A 21,161-nucleotide genomic window follows, 5' to 3' on the forward strand; every position below is an offset into this window, starting at 1 on the left:
TCTCTGTCTCTCTCTCTCTCCAGATTGTTCAGTGTGTCCCCCTAACATCAAGATAAGTGCCATGTTTTCATAGATGCTATCCTTTCTGAAGAAAGGTCACTGGACTTGAAATCTTACCACTGTTTTTCTGAACAGATGCCACTAGATCTGCTGAGCACTTTCTGCTTTTGTTTCAACTTTCCAGCATCCGTAATCTCTCTTTCATCAGATATTGGTTACTTGCTCTCATGTTTTCCTTTCATTTGACATCAATTTCTGCCAGGTTTTGGATCTATGTGTAGTATATTAGGATGTTTTATGATGTCAAGTGTATAAATGATAGTTTTTGTTGTTGGTCTTTTTATAGAAATCTTCCTGATTTTTTTTTTAATGGTGTAATTTAGCGATTAACTTCATAGCTGTAATTTCATCCTCATTTAAGTTCTTAATCTGTCTTGTGAACTGTCAGGTGACATTGAAACTTATTTCCTTGTTTTGCAGTTGTTACAATTTGCAGAAGTAGAAATGTCATTTAAAAAAAACTTAAATTGCCTTTTTTCTCTTGGTGCACTGTATACTTTTCGTCTTGACTTTTAATTTTTCTTCCTTCCACAATTGATTGGCCCCAAATGGGTAGGTTCATTTTTCTTAAATTTGCTCTTACCTGCCACCATCATATTCCACAGATTTTCCAATTAATAATCATGTGTTGCTTTTTGTTGACTTTGCTGCCTTCTCTTCTCACTTATAGCCACTACTAGGACAATTTATGAGAGGAAACTGCTGAAATTGATGGGGCAGGCTCCTACTGTGCCTCCGCTAAAACAAAATGGAACTGGAGATGTTGACCAATACTCGGACACTGAAGAGGAAGATGGTAAAGTCATTATTTTTAACATGAAGGAAAATTCCCTAATTGCTAGAAATACTCCGCAGGTCTAGTGACATTTGTGGTGATAGAAGCTGAATTAGTATTTTCCACTTATGATAGACCTAAAATATTAGTCCTCTTTCTCTCAACACGTGCTTGTTGGGCTGCTGTGTATTTCTAGCAAATTCTGTTTGATTCCTTTCAATATCTTCTATATTTTCAAAGCCGGGTTAATATATGTAAGTTTAAAAAAAAATTGTAGGCCAAATAACATGTAAACTAAAAATGGGTAAACCTTTCTAATGTGACTTATTGCTTCTGTATATTTTGGACTTCTTTAATAATTCTTGCTGACAGCTTTGGTCTCCAACCTCCTTTGCTAGGAATTTGGTTTCTCTACTGAAGCTGAGTCTCATTATGTGTCAAATTGCATTTGTTGCATCATGCAAATAGCCAGTCTATAAAATAACAATTCTTCTCTTCACTTGTAAAGTGATCCTGAAAGAGAATTTGTATTTTACTTGGTATTAAATAAAAGTTATTTTAATTCTTTTTCTTTTAGAGCAAAGTGTACTCCGTGTTTAAAAGAAAATAGCTGAACAATTGGTTGCTATCATGCTAAATTTTTTTTTCAGGATACTAATAAATTGCCAGTTTAGATTCTGGAGTAGAACTTGAACCCATGCCCTGCAGACTCGAGCAACTCTTAAGCAGTAAAGACACCCCTCGCAAAGATTAGTTGAAAGAATGAAGTTAAATAATTTCAGTCACAGCAATGAGCATCCTACTGTGGAATCAAGTAGCTTCAACAATTCATATATGCCTTTCTTTAACCAAGCATTTGTTCTTTCCATTTGTGGCTATATGGATGAACTGCACTTGTGAGAGATATGAACACCCTGTTATCATACAAATAAAAGTAACTGTGGTATTATTGCTTGACAGTTAATCCAAAAACTCAGGTCATGTCTGGTGACCTGGTTCCAAATCCCACAGATAGTGGAATTTGAATTCAATAAACATCTGGAATTAAGTGTCTAGTGATATCCATTAATCCACTGTTGATTGTTGGAAAAATCCATTTGCTTCACTAATGTCCTTTTAGAGAAGGAAATTGCCATCCTTACTGGTCTGGCCTATGTGTGACTCCAGACCCGTCGCAATCTGGTTGACTCTTAACTGCTCTCTGAGCAATTTAGGAATGGCCAACAAATGCTGACCTTCATCCCATGCATGAATTAAAAAAAGAGAAACAAACCATACTGTAAGACTTATTTCTAGAGGCAGGGAATGGACAATTAGGTAATTTATGCAAAACGTATACAGTCTGTTCTGATATAACGTGATAGTTCTTTTCATGTGCACTCCTACAGTAGAAGAAAATTGTGTAATAGCAGCATCATTTAATCAGAGATTAGAGTTACATTATAGTCAATGCAAGTAAGGAAAGTTCACATTCTACAAATGGTCTAAATTCTCCAATCGTGCAATAGCCAATTTGTGCTGAAGAACCATGCACTTTAGCAGAACTGACTGTACTGAATCTTTTGTTACACCTCACTGGTTAAATTCATCTGTGTTGAATTTAAATTGCAAACAATTTCCCTGTTCTGCAAGTCTATATACTCTTCTTCCCCCCCCCCCCCTCCCCAACACCCCACACACACATCACAAGTACCAATTTGGTTTTAACTGCAATCCAGTAACTGGTTATGTGATACAAAAAGTTTTTTTTTTTAAAAACTGCTAGGTAAAGTTGCCCACTTTGATTTGCAACCTACAAAAGGCATCCTTTTATTTTTCACAATTGTCTTACTATGCTATTGTGTGCCACTTGAGACCAAGTATGTGTTATATGGATTTTCTTTGAGTAGAATTGAGCACTTACAAGCTTATTACAGTTTGAAACATTGCAATCTTTTGAGTGGCTTCATTGGTCTATATTGTTTAAGACCCGTACGTGAAGGAACATTATTATACTGTTCCACTTAATCTCTGTACAACCTGAAATTTCAGCTATTCGGACCAATTAGTACCAGAATGGAATGAGGATCAATAGACCAGCCATATCATTTTGCAAACATAGCATGTAGTATGTAGAAGATCTGGCAAGTGTACAAAGCTGGAGATTTGAGAGTTTTTTTGTTTACTTTTATAATATTTTAAATTACATCTCAAAATAATTCTAGATTTGTCTTCCAATTCATGTGTTCAAAATTTAAGTTACGGCCCGGATTTAAATAGAATAGGATTTGTGGAATAGTCAGTAGGGGCTGCATGTTTTGTCAATGGGTTTGATTTCCAGTGCTTATGCTTCAATCATTCATTAAATGGATCCAATTTCATACAAGCTATATGTTCTGACCCATCTATTCTAAAATGGTTTATTTTTCAAATGAATGTTTTATAAATGTATTATTCTGTTTTTGCAGACTTCCCTGCTGAGGGCTCCACATACAGCAGAATTGGTGAGTTGAAACCACATTTCATATCGTAGATTGGGTGTCCTTATTTACTGGAGAAAAGTAGCAAGATTTATAGTAGCCCCAAAGTAGATTTATTTACTTCATAACCTAATTTGCAATATGTCTGTACAATTAGGAAGTTGAGTCTGCTGTTTATTTGCAGCGCTGTGATGCTAAGAATATGGTCTTAGATGTTTCAGAATAAAGGATGTGTGGGATTCTCTATTCAAACTGTTTCTCGAAGTAATATGGAAAAGCTTGTGTTATTCCAGAGGTGAAATTATTTGCTGTCAGGCAAAAAGTAGTGTGTTTTATAACGCATTGGTGAACTAATTATTAAATTCATCATTAGTAATTTGGCTACATTTTCCTTGAGATTTTTGGTTAAATTTCCAACTTTTGGAAACAGGAAAAAAAATTCCTGGGTGAGTTTAAGGCTGTTTTTTGATTCTAACTGTCTAGTTGTATTTAACAATGATGAAAATGATTGAGCCCCTTGCTAAAGTTCAGGCTCTTGAGTACTCCCAATACACTGTACATGTACAAAAGACATCATCCATCCATTGTGAATGTTAAGAGTTTAAGCCCAATATTTCCCTCATTTAGCATCAGTAAATAAATGTCCAGAAGTGTGTGGAAAGGTATCAGAAATAACATTTTGGTCAGTTTCTCTTCTCTCTAACTCCTCACATCTGTTAACGTAGGAAACCGCCATATAAATATACACTCACCGGCATTCATTAATTAGGAGTATACTGTGCCCTTCTTTATGATTAGATTATAAAGTCCAACAAGTCCACACCAACCCGCCGAAGCGCACCCACCCAGACCCATTCCCCGACATTTACCCCTGCACCTAACACTACGGGCAATTTAGCATGGCCAATTCACCTAACCTGCACATTTTTGGACTGTGGGAGGAAACCCACATAGACACTGGGAGAACGTGCAAACTCCACACAGTCAGTCGCCTGAGGCGGGAATTGAACCCGGGTCTCTGGCGCTGTGAGGCAGCAGTGCTAACCACTGTGCCACCGTGCCTTTGGATGATTCCATTCACCTTTGAACTATGCAGGTGGGAAATGGTTGCTGAGAGTGCAGTAGGATATTAGGATAGAAAAGATCCAAACACAACAACGGTAGGGGCAAATGCAGGGATATTGTAAAGGAGTGATCACTCTGACAAGGAAGCAGTACCATCTCAACCATAAAGAGCTAAAATAGTTGCCTTTCTTCCCTGAATTATTTTTAAGATACTATAACTCACAACTCAATTTCCATGCAAATTCAAAGAAGAAATATGGACACATGATACAAATTAAAATAATGAGCATTGACTGGAATACCAGATTTTCTACTTATACAATATATAGTCTTAGTGAGAATTTTTTTGAAGATCAGTAACATATTTTAATTTTTTTACCCACAAATGTAGACATTGATCCATTATCTCAGCAGTCAGGAAGTGTGTTTGTGTTTTTCCCTTTTTCCACAGGTGACTACTACTCATGGAGTCTGGGAGATATACTGTCTGCATTAACAACCCACAGACATTCTAGTGCCTGTGTTAACCCATACCTTTACATTAATACACTTTATTTCTTTTGTGTTTTTCATATACAGTATGCTGTTTCCACATATGAAATGTTGCTTTCTTTTATTCCTGGATGCATTCTGTGCAACATATGTAAATTTAGAGCCCTAAATATGATGTATACTAATGATCATGTTCACCTTGTTAGAATTTTGGAATTATAAAATCACAATAATCAATATTACTTACAATAATTTTTTAACTGATCCCAGCCTTTTGTTTGAACAGTTTTAAGCGTCCTATGAATCAACTTGTCCTGCAGCTTCTGTTATGGGAGCTTTCACTAAAACAGTTCATCAAAATTTTAGACTCTGATATTTCATGGCATCATTCATGGAACCATGACTTTAAAAAGCAAACTTATTTGTTGATCATTGTTACTGTCTTCCAAATCACAACACAGTGCAGAATGGACTTGGGATGAATAACACAATTATTGATCCTGAGTCATAGAATTGTCACATAGAATGGTATTACTAATGGCATTATAGATTGATGCCCAGTTATGTTTTGGATGTACTCCAAAACTGTGATAACCATGTTATCAATGTTTTTCTCTTTAGGTTCTTCATATCAAAGACAAAGCACGAGTATCACTGCAACAGCTGCCAGTAGTACAAGCAAATCAGAGCTAACCCAGGTAATGATGACCATATAATTGTGGTTCAAAACTATAACTGACCATCTGATCAGGTCATTAATAGATTCTTCTACTTGCCCAGTCAGTTTCATCTGAGTACAATTCTGAAAAGGACCATTCATACCATAGAAGTTCAAGTGAGGAAATACTTTTGACTACAAAACCCAGTTGACTGAATATTTGTATAATTTCCATGAACTATTTTGGTACACTTCATCTTTGATTATAAGGCATCACATACTGCTTCATTATGCTTTGTTCAGAGAATTTGGAGTCAAATAACAAGTAGCTGATAGCTTGGTACAGAACAGAAAACTGTAGCAATCAGAATTGGCTTCATGGTGGCAAAAGGTGATACTTGGTGTTCCATTTGAACTGCTAATGTTTGCACTTTGTGTAAATAATTTGGACTGGAATCAAAAGTACAATCCCAAAATTTTGAAGATATAAAATTGAATTACAAATAATAAAAACTGCAACAAGATATAATGTCAATAGACTTGCAGAATAATTGAGTAATGAACAAATTCAGTATAGTGATGTGCAAAATTTTACTTCAGAAATAACAGAATGCCATGAATTACTTGCAAAGTATATCCTAAATGAGACCATGGACTTCAGGGACACAAGTACATCAATCAATAAAAGTAATGATGCAAGTTTTTGAAGATATTTTAAAGATGGAAAAAATGGATTTCATTTCGTCAGGAAGGAAATTGAGAAACAATGAAGTAATTTTGAATTCATATCAAACCTTATTCCTTTGCTGACTTCTGAACTTCCCAATTTACAGGACTTTTTTCTTTTCTGTTGCCAATTTGTATGTCCCTTTTTTGCATACAGTATTGTCTCTAACTTCCCTCACAAGGCTTGGTTTGGCCACTGTTCTCTTTGCTATCCCACACCACACCGGAGTAAATGATATTTTGTGGCTCATCCATTCTCTCTTTGAATGTTTGCCACTGCCTATCCTGTCATTGCTTTCAGTAAAATTTCTCATTCCATCATGGCTAACTTGCAATGCCTACCATTGTAGTTTCCCGTATTAAGATTTGGGACCTTAGTTTCACATTCAATTAGATTACTCTCCATCTTGATGAAGAGCTCTATCATATTTCAGTCACTCATCATTAAGGGATCTGTCACAACCACTTTAACAATTATTCCTTTCTCTCCAAGATGGCCTGTTCTCCAGTTTTTTTTTCCTCGGCGTATTGGTCCAGAAAAAAACATTTTATATACACTGTAGGAATTTCACTTGAGGTATTGAGGCTAATTCAGAGTCTATATGCAGATTGAAATCACCCATAATTATAGATGTCCCTTTACAATATGCATCTCAGATTCCCTGTTCATCACCACTATAGTTTAGTAGTTTGGTGGTCTATATACTAATCTCACTAATTGTTTTGCCTGTTGGTATTTCTCAATTCTGCCCAGACAGATTCTACATTGTCTGAGCTAACTTCTTTATTCAATATTGTGTTTCTGTTCTCTTCAACCAGTAAATAACTAAACCGCCTTTTCCTTTTTTATCTATCCTTCCTAAAGAGTGACCTCTGAATGTTCAGTTTCTTTCCCCAGTCACCCTCCAGCCATGTCTTCATAATCCCAACTATGGCATATTTGTTTACATTACATTTTACATTAATTATGCACTTTTATTTTGAATGTTCCATGCATTCAGGCACAAAGTCTTAAGGCTTATCTTTTTAACGTTCCTTCAATCATTCCCACTTTTGGAGCTATATTGTTATAGTAAAAAAACAAGTCGATGTGGTGTATGGTTTGGACAGGAGCTTGCAAGTTGTGGTGTTCCCAGCATTCGCTGTCCTTTTCCTTCTAGGTGGTAGAGATTGTGTGTTTGGAAGGTACTGGCAATGAAAGCTTGATAAGTTCCATGGTGCATCATCCAGATGATACACACTGCTACCATTGAGTGACAGTGCTGAAGGAAATGAATGTTGAAAGTGATTGGATGTGGTGCCAGACATGTCAGAAAAATTCCATCACCCTCCCAATATGTTCCTTCTATTCGATGAACAGGTTTTGGAGAGGCAGGAGGTGTTATTTGCTGCAGAATTCCTAGTGTCTGACCTGCTCTTGTAGCCATAGTATTTATATGGCCAGTTCCGTTTTGTGCATAGTGGTAATTTTGAGGATGTTGATAGTGAGGGATTTGGCTAAAGTCATGCCATTGAATGTTATGAGATGTTAGATTTGATTTTGTTGGTACTGGTCAACACCTGGCACTGCGGTGCAAATGTTACTTTAAATTAATGAGTCCAATCTTAGTTGTTGTCCATGTCTTGCTGCATTTGAATACGAAGTGTTTCAGCATCGGAGGAATTTGAAATGGTGCTGAACATTGCACAATTGTCAGCAAACATTCCCACTTCTGACCTCATGATGGACGGGAAGTTTGTTTATTTAAGCAGCTGAAGATGTTTTGTCCAAGGAGGGTGAACTGAGTAACTTTTGGGGTAAAAAGCCTGAGGAACTTGGGCTTTTGTGATCTAGTACTAATGTTCCTACCACTGAACCAAAAGGTCCACATTCAAGTCCCACCCGCACTACAGGTATGAAATAATGTCTTTGAACAGGTTGATTAAAATTATCTAACCTGAGGAGTTTGGGGGTCTAGTAAGTGCAGTAGTAGTAGTATCCCTACTTCTGACCCAAAAGGACTGAGGTCAAGTACCATTTGTTTATAACGGCTTGTTCAGTTAGGTTTCAAAATATTTAACCTGAGGAATTCCTGTAGTGATATCCTGAGATGAGGTTATGATGATTAATCTCCAAAAACCACAATTATCTTCCTTTGTGCTAGGTTTGACTCTAACCTACAGAGTTTTTTTCCCCCCTCATTCTCATTGATTCCACTTTTGTTAGGGCACTTTCATGACATACTGTGTCAAATGCAGCCTTGATGTCAAGAGCAGTCCCTCTCGCCTCATCTTTGAAATGTTCATCTCTTTTTTTTCTTTGTTCATTTGTATCAAGGCTATAAGAGCTTCAGAGTTGAGCAGAACCCAAACTGAGTGTCAAAGAACAAGTAATTTTTTAAGTGCTGCTTGATAGTATTTTTGATGACCCCTTCCATCACTTTGATGAGATATCTAGAGTGGACCAATTAGATTGTCAGTTGACCAAATTGGACTTGTCCAGCTTTTTATGGACTCGACATAACTGGGCAATTTTATACATTGTTCGGCAAAGCCAGTGTTGTAGCTAATCTGGAACAACTTGCCTCTGGAACACTTGTCTTCGGTATTGATGCCAAAATATTGTCAGTGCCGATTGCTTTGCAGTGTGCAGTGCTTTCAGCTACTTCTTGATGTCACGTGGAGTGAATCAAATTGTTAGATTGATGTTGAGGACTTCAGGCGGCGGCCAAGATGGATCATACATTTGGTGCTTCTGGCTGAATATATGTGTAAACACTTACATTTTTGCAAAAGACAAAACTGATTAGACTCTTCCTGTTAATTGTTTAATTATCCCCTGCTTTTAATGAATGGATGTGGCGAAACAGCAGAGGTGAAATTTGATGCTTTGGTTGTAGAATCATTTAACCCTATCTATTTAAGTCAGTTTCTGCTTTTTGGTATACAATAGTCCTGTGTCGTAGCTTCACCAGGTTGACACCTCATTTTTAAGAAAGCTTAGTGTAGTTTCTGGCTTTTCCTCCTGCACTCTTCATTAAACAAGACTCTATCTTGACTTGATGGACGATTGAGGAATACGTCAATGAGGTTACAGATTGTGGGTGAATATAATTTTGATGCCCTACTGTATTTTTTTGGATGCCTAGTGTTTGAGTTGTAGAAATCGGTCCCATTTATGACCGCAAGATCGGCATCCTAAAAGTGAAGGTGGAATTTTTCCTCCACAGGAATGTGTAGTGGTCACTCCGACAAATACTGTCATGGACAGATACATTTTCCCCTCTTGCTGGTTCCCACAGCCCTTGCTGCAACTATGCTCATTAAACCACAGGCAGCTTGACCAGTGATGGTGCTACTGAGCAACTCCTGATGAGCACTGAAGTCCCCGGCCCAGAGGGAATTCTATGCCCTTGCTAACATCTGTGTTTCTTCCAAAAATCCACCTTTTGGTGGGCCTTTCCAACATCAACAAGGCTGTGTTTGAGGTTATTTCCAGTGCTGAGTTGTCTACTTTTGGTTCTTTCTGTAGACTTTGTTGCAGTTTTGATACTGAATGGCTTGCTAGGCTAGTTTAGAGGGCACTTAAGAGTCAACCACACTGCTATGATTCTGGTGCCTCATTAGGCCAAATCAGGTAAGGATGGCCAAGATCTTCCCTAAAAGATATTAGAGAGGTTGAACACACTAAGGATTTTTCTCTAAGTGATCTAACAATATTATTTAAAATTATCACATTGTTGATTAGGGAAAAACATAAAAAGTAGATTGGATTCCAAGTCTCCGTTAAATCTAATGAGGATTCAAGAAAAACTTCTTCATCCAAAGATGGTTAGAAATTGGAAGTTGTTACCTCAAGGGTGAATAGCACACGCGTATTTGAGGGAAGGCTAGATTAATGATAACGTCTGGTAATAGAAGGTTATGCTTTTGGGAATAGATAAAAAGAGGGTACTTGTTTGAAACAATGCGAGTATAGACGAGTTGGACCAACAGACCTCTTCCTATGCTGCAAATTCTTGGCAATTTTATCCAACATTGCAATTGTAAACAGGCTTATGATACAACTAATATTTAGTATAGGTTTTGGGCACTGCACAGTTTGAATATAATATTCACCAATTAATGAGTTCATCTGAGTCTATTCGTAGTCTTACAGCATGGAAACAGAGTCTTCGGTCCAGCTAGTCCACGTCGATCATGTGCCCAAACTAAACTGGTCTCACTTACCTGCGTTTGGCCCACATCCCTCCAAACCTTTTCTATTTATTTACTTACCCAAATGTCTTAAATATTGTAACTGTACCTGCATACACCAGTTCCTCTGGCAGTTAATTCCACACACAAACCACACTCTGTTTGGAAAAAAAAGTTGCCCCTCATGTCCTCCTCAGAACTTTCTCGTGTCACTTTAAATATATGCCCCCCCGGTTTTGCACTCCCCTAACCAAGGGAAAAGACCTTTGCTATTCACCTTATCTATGCCCCTCATGACCTTTATAAATCTCTATATGGTCATTCGTCAACCTCCTATGCTCCAATGAAAAAAGTCCCAGCTATCCTGCTAATTTTTATAACTCAAACACTCCAGTCCTGGCAACATCCTGGTAAATCTTTTCTGAAAAATATCTTTCCAACAGCAGGGCCACTAGAACTGCACACAGTACTCCAGAAGAGGCCTCATCAACGTTCTGTACAATCTCAACATGATGTCCTAATTCCTTCTAGTTTAATGACCAGAATGATATTCTGCCCTAATTATATTTCATCTGTATTAAATGCATAATGACTTCTGCAATGCGTATGTTACAGTAGAATCTACAGAACTTTATGAATCAGTGATTGAGAAAGATTTTGAAAAATTGAAATTTCTGTCAGCTGCTGCGAGCTAAATCTGTGTCCTATTAATCAACTCTATAATAAATCTGCTAACAAAAGCACTTTTTTTTTTGTAATGCAAGAAAAGATAAAGCAAGAAGTGCAACAATAAACTCAAATCCTAGTTGTTACATGTATAGTTGATATTTAATAGTTTTCCCAAGTTTACTTTGCATAGGGCCCGTTAGAACTAACAAGAACAAGGCCATTTTACTTATCTGTCTTTCTTAGTTTCTTAATCAAACATACGCGGGTATGGGACCAAGTGCTAGAAAATGAAATTAGAATATTTAGGTGGTTTTTGACTTACACAGATGCAATGGACCAAAGGGCCTTTTTTTTTTGTACTGTAGATCTCTGACTTTCTTAATAGCTGTCAGTTGTCTATTCCTTGCTGCCAGAGCTGACTTATATTTCTAACAGTATAATGCAATGTTGCACGACTTGAAACAAACTAAGAATGTTCCTATTTTTGTGTGAACTAGGTTCCTTGCAAGTACAGAAAGCAATTTTAACATAAGTTATGCAGTGTTTATGAGCTGTCTTATCTCATGTTCTAATTCAGATTACGTTGAAGCATGATTTAGTCCAGCAATTTATCTCATACTTGATATACAGCACTTAGCCAACACATGAACCACTGTCTCACTGCAGCTTTGTGTTTTTGAATGATTTATGTTTGTTTGTAAATGTAGGTTTTTAATATTTGAATGAGAATGACTATTGGATTCAGGTACATGTTGTAGTCTTGCAATCATTGGTAAGCAGAGGAAATGCAATACTATTCAGTACCTTCTGAGGAAATAAGTTATGAGAGAGACCATAAATAGTTTGAATCAATAATCAGCACTGGAGTATTAATTCCTCCCTAGTCATTATCTTTGGGCAATGTGTTTAACACTTAGTTTAGTTTAATTTGTTTAGTGAAATTAATCTTATGTGAAACTAATTGCTAAATAAAATTACTATTTTTCTTTATAGAGGCTGTATTGTTTTCCCTTTGGATGCATCATGCAATGTACTTTTTATTATATATTTTTAGCATTGGAAAATAACTCACACTTGAATAATATCATAGTAGAGTAAAAGCACAAGCTGCTGTAACAGTAGTTCCCCAGTTTCATTTCTAGTCTTAATTTATTCCTTTTATCATCTCCAGATTTACTTGTGTTCTTGTCTCCTCTCTATAAATTCTACCGTACCTGAATTTATCTTGTAACATATCCAAAATTATATCCAGTTCAGCCATATTCTTGCTGGCATGTCTTATTGCTTCCTCCAGTGCTTCAGTTTTAAATTTTCTCTTGATAAGTTCGTCCGTAGTTGTACACACACCCTTCTTCTTGACTCCTTCCCTGTACAACTAAGAACAGAGAAGGTTAAAGGGGAAGGGGATTTAATACCGTTGTTCAGAAGTAGACTAAATTAGTTAAAAACTATTGCCACTGGCAGAAGGGTCAGTAACAGGGGAAACAGATGTAAGAATATTGGCAAAAAAAATCCCTGAGGAAAAGAGATTTGTTTTTACTTAGTAGTAGCAAGTTGTCATGTTTGGAATGCACTGCCTAATAGGGTAGTGAAAACAGATTCAATAATAATTTGAAAGGAAATTGGATATATACTTGTAAAAGAGAAACCAACGAGACTACAGACAAAGATCTAGGAAGTCAATAACTTCCAGAGAAGTGACACAGATGCTTTTAGGCCTATTTCATCTGTGAATAGTAAGATTCCATTCCTATCCATTCATTAAAGAACACTCTTAACAACTGGAACACCGTGAACAATTTTTGTCCCCTTATCTAAGGAAAGACATAAGAGTTGTTGTGGTTCTGTTCGCCGAGCTAGGAATTTGTGTTGCAGACGTTTCGTCCCCTGTCAAGTCCTCAGTGCTTGGGAGCCTCCTGTGAAGCACTTCTGTGATCTTTCCTCCGGCATTTGTCGTGGTTTGAATCTGCCGCTTCCGGTTGTCAGTTCCAGCTGTCCGCTGCAGTGGCCGGTATATTGGGTCCAGGTCGATCTGCTTGTTGATTTGAATCAGTGGGCGAGTGCCATGCCTCTAGGAATCCCTGGCTGTTCTCTGTTTGGCTTGTCCTATAATAGTAGTGTTGTCCCAGTCAAACTCATGTTGCTTGTCATCTGCTTGTGTGGCTACTAAGGATAGCTGGTCGTGTCGTTTCGTGGCTAGTTGGTGTTCATGGATGCGGATCGTTAGCCTAGACAGGGGACGAAACGTCTGCAACACAAATTCCCAACTTGGCGAACAGAACCACAACAACGAGCATCGAACTACAAATCTTCGCACAAACCTTGAAGATATAAGAGTATTGCAGATAAACAAGAGAAGCTGCACTAGATTGATTCTGAGTATGGAGGGATTTTCTTAAGAGGAGAGATTAAGTAAGTTCAGCCTGTACTCATTGATGTTCAGAAGAATGACAGGTGACCTTTCTGAAACATGCAAAATTCTTTGGCAGCTTGATGAGGTTGACATGCAGAGGTTGGTTCTCCTTGTGGGAGAGCCTAGAACCTGAGGGCATAATCTCCAAGTAAGAAATTGTCCAGTTATTACAGAGTTGAGGAGAAATTTCTTCTAAGGGTAGTGAATCTGGAGGATTTTTTTTGTAACCACTGAGGGTTATGGAGACTTGGTCAGTAAATCTATTCAAAGCTGAGAGAGGCATTCTTAGTTAGTAAGAGAATTGAGTGTTATGGAAACAGGGCAGGAAAGTAAGTTGAGGGTTATTAGATCAGCCAAACATCTGCCCTTGATTCTTGACTGCCCTTCTGATAACAGCTCTAATGTTCTTTGTAGTTGCGTAGCCTGCTGTAATGTATGTTTAATTTCACAACATTGTATCCACTTAGCAAGAGACTGGAAGCATTCCAGAACCATGGAACTGTTCCCAAGCAAGAATGAGTGTTTACAGAAAAGCAGTTCTTTTTACTGTATATACTTGCGTTAAAAGCCAAACCCTGAGGTTTGCTCTATAATAATAAAGCTTTCTAATGTCTCATGTAAAATAGCCCCTTTTACTGGAATCAAATCCTGTTGCAGCTATTAATTACTTGTTGTAGTTATGACATTATTGATTTAAACCTTTCGATATTCCCCTGCCAATTCTAGCTGTAATCTCCTAGCTAAGCCCATTTGGAGAATTGGCTTCTCTATATCGGCCTTCTAACCTCAACAGGCAGAACTATTAAATAAATGCCTATCACTGAAATGTTGCTTGAAATGAATCTGCATCTACAGTGGGGAAATAAACAACTTTGGTGAAGAATAGGTGAGGTGATTTGCTCTTCTGTAAATGCCTGCTATCTTCTGCTACTACTTGACATTTGTTGACTAAAGTTGCTTTTTCTAGGCAATATTCTCTGTGAAATTGTTTTGAGCAGTCATGCATAATAAAGTAAAGCCTGTACAGGATCTTCCAGGTTGTTGCACGGTGCAAATTGGAGTGTATATTGTCTCTAGATTGTGTGTCAGATTTCTGGATAGAATAATTACCGAATTATTCATTTTGAACTGTCTGTCATATGGTTTATTTTTAATGAATTTAGAATTTAGCAAACTTAATTTGCAGTTATTAGTGTAATTGAATAATTGCTGTGATATTGGTATTTGTTAGGTATTGCTGTATTGGAAGTAAAAGTTTTAAATTCTTATCTTTATGGTGTAAAATGACAACTGTCGAGAGTGTGGTGCTGGAAAATCACAGTAGGTTAGGCAGCATCCGAGGAGCAGGAGAATCGGCGTTTCGGAGATAAGCCCTTCACCTTTTGCCCAAAATGTCAATTCTCCTACTCCTCAGACGCTGCCTGACCTGCTGTGCTTTTCCATCACCCCACACTCAACTCTGATTTCCAGCATCTGCAGTCCTCACTTTCTCCTATAAAATGACAACTATTTATTTTTGCAGACATCTGAATACAACTGGAAATATAAAACTGAATGCATTTTTGTGGTTGATATTCAGCTTGTTATGTGCAGCTGATGCAAAATAATTATTCAAGCAGTATTTAAAACTGGTCTATTCTTTAATTGCAGCCAAAGGATATGGGGGATGTGTTGCCTCAGATCTTTCCAGATGAAATGAATTCTCCTTCAGGAATCAAGTAAGATACATATATTAGTTTTATATTAAGACCTCAAATGCAACCAGTTTGGAAGTTAAGGGGAGGTGAGGAACTCCTTCACTGACAAATTCACCTTTAAATTTTTATTTCTGTATACAGTGCAACACGACGTCGACCAATCAAAGGAGCAGCTGGCCGACCAATTCAATACAAATTTGATGATCTCCTGACACGAGCTACAGAGAGACACCACTATAAAGAGAGAAGCGGCTACTTGGTTACAAAAGAGAACAAGCCAGTAAAACGTCTCATACCTGTGTGGCTTCAAATCCTGCTGTTCATCATTGTGTTGTTTATCCTCTTCCTGGTCTATCAAGCAATGGAAAGCAATCAAGAAAATCCTTTTGCATACTTCCTGGCAAATACAGGCAACGAAGCAGCATCTCCTCCAGAACAGCTGGATACTCAAGCCACACCAAATGTTGATTCATAAATGGCTCCAGAGTAGGTGCACCTGCCAAAACTGAAATTGTCAGAATTGAGTGCTTATAAAGTAGTTAAGCATTGTTGAACTTTACTGATTTAATCAAAATGAGATTTAGGTCATAATATCCAGATATGCCAGTTGTATTGTGAAGGAAAAACTCATTAACATGTCTTGCCTGCCCTCTCCCCTTCATGTGCTCAAACAAATTTAACCCACGAAAACACTGTTAGGTTTATAATGCAAGAAAAGTTGTCCAGTTTATTCAAACTGAATTAGAAAAAGAAACAAGAAAATTTCCCCTTAGTTCTCCACAACCACAGATTTTCTAATTTGATTACTTTGCAATTTCGCTGTTTTATCAGTCCCAATCACACCACAACAAATCAAATTTACATTATACAATTTAATATGCAGACGTTACTGCAAGTTTCGAACATGGTGTCTTTGTCATTTAATTTTGGCTAGAGGGAAAACCTTAGGCTAATGTAGAATTTTAAATTTAAAAAATCTTTGAATTTTGAAAGTGTTGAGCTTTTTGGTACTGGCGTATTTAGGGACAATAAGATTATATATAACTGACTCTTAATACTGGCTTATTATGTACTCTTAAATGTGTATTGATTTCTTTTAGTGTTCTGGGTTAAATTATAATTGAAACTTTAATATTTCAGAAGTGTTTTTGTTTTTTTAAAACCAGCAAATTGTTTCAGTTTGTCAAATCTATTGCTAGAATTCTCTTAACTGGGTTTATTTCAAATGTCTTGGAAGTCAGTTCTCCCAATTAAATAAACAGCTAAACTATTGAATGATACAATTTTCTTATGTTGTTTTGTACTTATTTGTATACCAATTTGTTACATTTATTGTATGGTTTAATTCATAAGGCTTTGCATTCTGAAATGTAAAAGCCCTTCACTTATCTATTATTGACCGTTATAACTTGTGCACATAGTGCTGTCCATCCATTTGCTGCACTTTTTTAAGAGTAGCACAATCCCAGTTCAGTCTCTGATTTTAATTTTCAACATGATGCTTAATGCCTATTGTCATCAAGTAATGGGAAAATGGAAAAAATTGTATTTCCACTTCTTAGGTTGTAAATTGCTGTCTTTATTTCCATTGTTCCATTTCATTTTATTTAGATGTACATGTTCAGGCAGTGGTCAGATCCCTTGTTGAGGTAATTGTGTTAACATGATTGCATGAAAATCTGTAATCTTGGGAAAGATCATTGTTGAGATCTGTGAGTAAAAATGAGAAATGAGAGGAGAGGGCAGTAATTCACCATTAATTGATGTGCTGAAGAGCAAAGAGAAATGAATTTGTGATCTTCATTGCCTTTGATAGGGGGAACAAACTTGTCAAATTATCCAGGCTGTCTTCATGTCCCTGGTAACAGCAGGTTACATATAATAGATGCTTTGAGGCAACAATCCTGCCCAGTGAGGTGTACATAGGAAAAAGCTAACAAAAACCGTCTATCAAACTGTTCAAGTTAAGTTGTGGCTGTTGGATATTTGCAAGAGTGAGAACTGTACAGCCTCCAATAGTTTTGTAAATATTAGAAAATTTTGTTTTTATTTAGAAGAGAGAATTGATGTCATTCCCATAATGCTAAATTGTATCCCTTACAAAAAGCTTATTTTGTATGTTTCTGTTTAAAGTTCAAATTGCAGATATCATCAAGAGACCCGGGCATACATTTTCAGCAACTTTCAATATGAAGCCGAGATCAATGAGAGCAAAAATTTGGACAATCTTATACAGAAGTTAATAGGCTAAGTTTGTTCCCCCTAATTTCCCAATGAATTTTCTGTGAAATATGTCACTTCATAGCATAAGCTAAGTGTCTAGAATATTTATTCCTAAAAGTTGCAGTGCAAAATACAGAGGAAGAAGTTTAAAGTCAACAAACCTGATGTTTTGTATTTTTCCCCCAAAAATGTTACATATTGTGAGTATCCTGAATGTTGAGAACACTTTGTGTAGATTTTGTATTTTAATTGTGGTGCTTTTCTTGAATTGCATGTGAGGTTGTATGGTCTACAAAAACTGGCCTTTCTTTCATACATTTATATGAATATTCCAGATGTGATGATCTTGCAAATATAATATGCTGACTTTCCTTTGACTATCTTAAAAAGTTAAAAGTAGAAATTCAAGAAGAATGAAAAGGGCATTTTTGAATTAAGTGTTTATATAGGTTGTTTTGGTACTTTAGAACTTTAAAGCCCATGGAATTTCTGTTGTGTATTTTTCATTTTTTAGCTTTCTATTTCTCAGACGTTGGCATTTCAGCTAATTTTTTTAGGGATGGTGGGTTTACTGTAACAAACATTTAATGAGAGCTTAACCAGCTATAATGATTTTGTTACTCCAAAATAGCCTAAAATATTCTTTAAAGTGCTGTATCTACTACTTTGGCAAGGCTATAAAGCTCACAGTGGAACAGTTTTGTTTCCCATTTAGTTGGGAAGTTCCATATAAAAATAAATAATTCAAAGTTAACTCAATACATTTTTGCTTGTGGGAATCTTCAAGGACAGCAATATTCTGGGTTTGCTTCCAAAGGCAATTTCCCAGCAAGTCAGCTTGTAAGTATGACCATGAAATTAAACCTGTACCCCAAGTCACTAGTATTGATGCTTTTGGGAGACTGCACCTACTGATACACAGTCAACTTTAGATACACTATGCTTTATATCTAAAGGATTAGGCAACTTCGTTTCCTGGATATTAGTTCAGAAAGTGTGAAAGCTATTTTGTAAATACACTTTTTTTAGTGATTCAGTGTTTGTATTTTTGAATTTTTTTTTCTGTAATTAACCCTGTTCAATTTCTCATGTTAAAAACTTATCTTTTTGTATGTTAAGATAAGTTTCAGTTAATGTAAGGAAGGAAAAATGCTGTTTGACTCCTGCAACCATGGTTCATTGCTGCAGAAATTTCTTTCTTAACTATCCAGTTCATTAATTTTTTATTTTGTATAGAAATTTGTGTTTTTTTATTGTGGGACAATAGGATGGAAGGAAAAGAGGAATCCCAAAGATGTTAAATTTCAGTAAGAATTTGGGTAATCCTGAATTCCATCCTTGTGTGGTGAAAAATAGTTCTTGGTATACATTGGGTTTTTTTCAGTTAAATCATAACAATTCAATAGTTAGTATAATTAGCTGTTTAAAATAATGGCATATAAAGCTTTATTCCACCAAGTAGCATGAAGTCAATATGATCTTTGCTGCACAGCTTGTCGAGCAGATAGTTTTCAAATCTTAAGTACAAACTGGTTACACATACCTGCAATAATCTGGCACTACAGAACTGAAAAATCTCCAAACGTTTGTAACATCACAATTTCTATTTTATTTTTATTTTTGCTATCCACGTTTATACCTTTTGAAAGATAGAACCATGTTTTATTTGGAAACGAGATGAGAATTAAGTTTTCTCTCCAAGTTAGAGATTTCAAGACAACGCCAATAGGAATCTGGTATTTAACTCTGGGGGTTCTTAGGATACAAATTTGCATTCTAGAAATGGAGAAAAAATTGCCATGATTAATCTGTGCTTCTTAAAATGTGACTTTTGGACACTTCAACTCTGGATGTTGGTCGACACCTGAAATGGACAACTGTTTCCAAATACACTGCTTCCATATTGTAAGCTTTCTGCAGTTGTTCCTGGTTTCAAAACTATTTTGAGCAGCTGAAAGATGCCTACTTTTAGCTCCAGTGGATAATTGGAAAGATATATCTTTGCAGACATTTAATGTATATGTTCATAACCTGAACTAAAGGAGCTCTTTTTTTAGGCAACTCTGTGGCTATGTTTTCTCCTGCTGTGGAAGTTTGGTAACCTCAAAGCCCACAGTCAGGATCTGTGAAATACCAACTATATCCATAAATGGTGTCCAATCGGCTCAAAGTTCTCATCTGTTTTTCTCATTTGGTGATGTTTCTGTCTCGAGTGCTCAGTTTTGAAACTCTTTAAATACTAGATCTTGTCTTAAATGTGCCTTATTTATTAAAATTCTTTATCCAAAGTTAAATAAAGTTTTGTATGTTTAAGGTGTACCTTCATTTTGTGTGTATGTATTTGATTTGATTATTATTGTCACATGTACCAAAACACAGTGGAAGGTATTGCTTTGCTTGCTAACCAGATAAATCATATGTTACAGAAGTACATCAATGTAATAGAGCAGAATGCAGAATATAGTATTACATCTATAGAAAAGGTGCAGACAAAGAGCAACTCTAATACGTGAGAGATCTGTTCATAAGTCTGATAGCAGGGAAGAAGCTTTTTCTAAAATCTATTTGTACAGGTTTTCAAACTTTTGTATCTTCTGACCAATGGAAACAGTTGGGAGAGAATTTAATCGGGCTTTGGTTATGCTGGCTGTTGTCCCAAGACAGTGGGAAGTGTGGAAGGAAAGTTGGTTTGCAGGATGGACTGGGCTGCATCACAACTCTTAATTTCTTATGGTCTTGGGTGGATATTTGCCATACCAAGGTGTGATGCATAGGATGCTTTTTATGTGCATCTGTAAAACTGGTAACAGTCATGTGGACATGCTGAACTTAGCCTGCTGAGCAAGTAAAGGCATTGGTGTGCTCTCTCTCTGCTGTAGTGTCGATGTGGACAAACTTAGACAAGTGGAAATTTTTCATGTTGTCATATTTTAATAATTTTCCTATATTAAGCATTTGTCAAAACATGGTCTGTGCTTCTGACTCCCACCCCCTACCTCCTGCTTGGAAGACTGATTTAAGCTGTCATGTTCTTTTAAAATGCTTTTGAAGTAGCCTTTATTTTGCATCATGTTTGTTTACTTAAAGCTTGACTGCAGGAAAGCTCACTTCTACTTGCCTGTCCTGTACTGTGCTTTATGTATTTGCTTTTTAAATAGCACAATAAAATTGATATGAACATGTAATTTTGAATAAAATTGGGGATTCAAATGATATTTCCCCTCCTCCCTTTTGCGTTTTCTTTTGCAATCTTTGCCCTTCACAGTTGCTGGAGATTTGACAGTTGTGCTCAAACTCCTAACAGTCCAAAATTAGCTAACTTTGCATATGCATAAAATTAAAATCAGGACCTTTCTGCTTCACATGAGCTACAGGTCTTGCTGTCTAATAAGTAAGATAAAATGCCTATGTAGCTAACAATATTGCTGAATTTTATGATAATGCAATCTTGCTTTAAAATTAAATCTGTGTAATGGGTTTATATGTAAGGCACAGTCTTTTAGTTCAACAGTAGAAAACTGAAAACACAAAATTGGCAAGCTTCCAATCATACAATGTGTTGAAAGAATGTTCTACATTTGAACTTGCCATGATCCAAACTCTTTAGATGTACTGAATAAGACGGAAACTGAAGTTGTTTAGTCCTGAATCATTCAAATGCCTAGCATTCTGAATATCACACTGAGCCAGGGAATGATATAGGACCAAAGAAGGGAAAGAAGTAAAAATTGATATGTGCTACAGTTGA

At 36.5% G+C, this 21,161-nt stretch overlaps 1 protein-coding gene across 4 annotated transcripts in view; it reads left to right on the forward strand.

Moving 5' to 3' along the window:
* The window catches only part of LOC122563051 (lamina-associated polypeptide 2, isoforms beta/gamma-like), a 79,903-nt gene extending 59,275 nt beyond the window's left edge, over nt 1-20,628 (forward strand). For all 4 annotated transcript variants that reach the window (XM_043716390.1, XM_043716391.1, XM_043716389.1 and 1 more), the window contains exons 3-7: nt 731-856; nt 3,283-3,318; nt 5,473-5,549; nt 15,144-15,211; nt 15,332-20,628. In XM_043716390.1, the coding sequence (XP_043572325.1) occupies nt 731-856; nt 3,283-3,318; nt 5,473-5,549; nt 15,144-15,211; nt 15,332-15,665 (641 nt within the window). In that variant the 3' untranslated portion in view covers nt 15,666-20,628. The remainder of the gene's footprint in view (nt 1-730; nt 857-3,282; nt 3,319-5,472; nt 5,550-15,143; nt 15,212-15,331) is intronic.
* Nucleotides 20,629-21,161: the final 533 nt, after the last annotated feature.

Source organism: Chiloscyllium plagiosum, chromosome 26 (genome assembly GCF_004010195.1).
Source record: "Chiloscyllium plagiosum isolate BGI_BamShark_2017 chromosome 26, ASM401019v2, whole genome shotgun sequence".
Lineage (NCBI taxonomy): Eukaryota > Metazoa > Chordata > Chondrichthyes > Orectolobiformes > Hemiscylliidae > Chiloscyllium > Chiloscyllium plagiosum.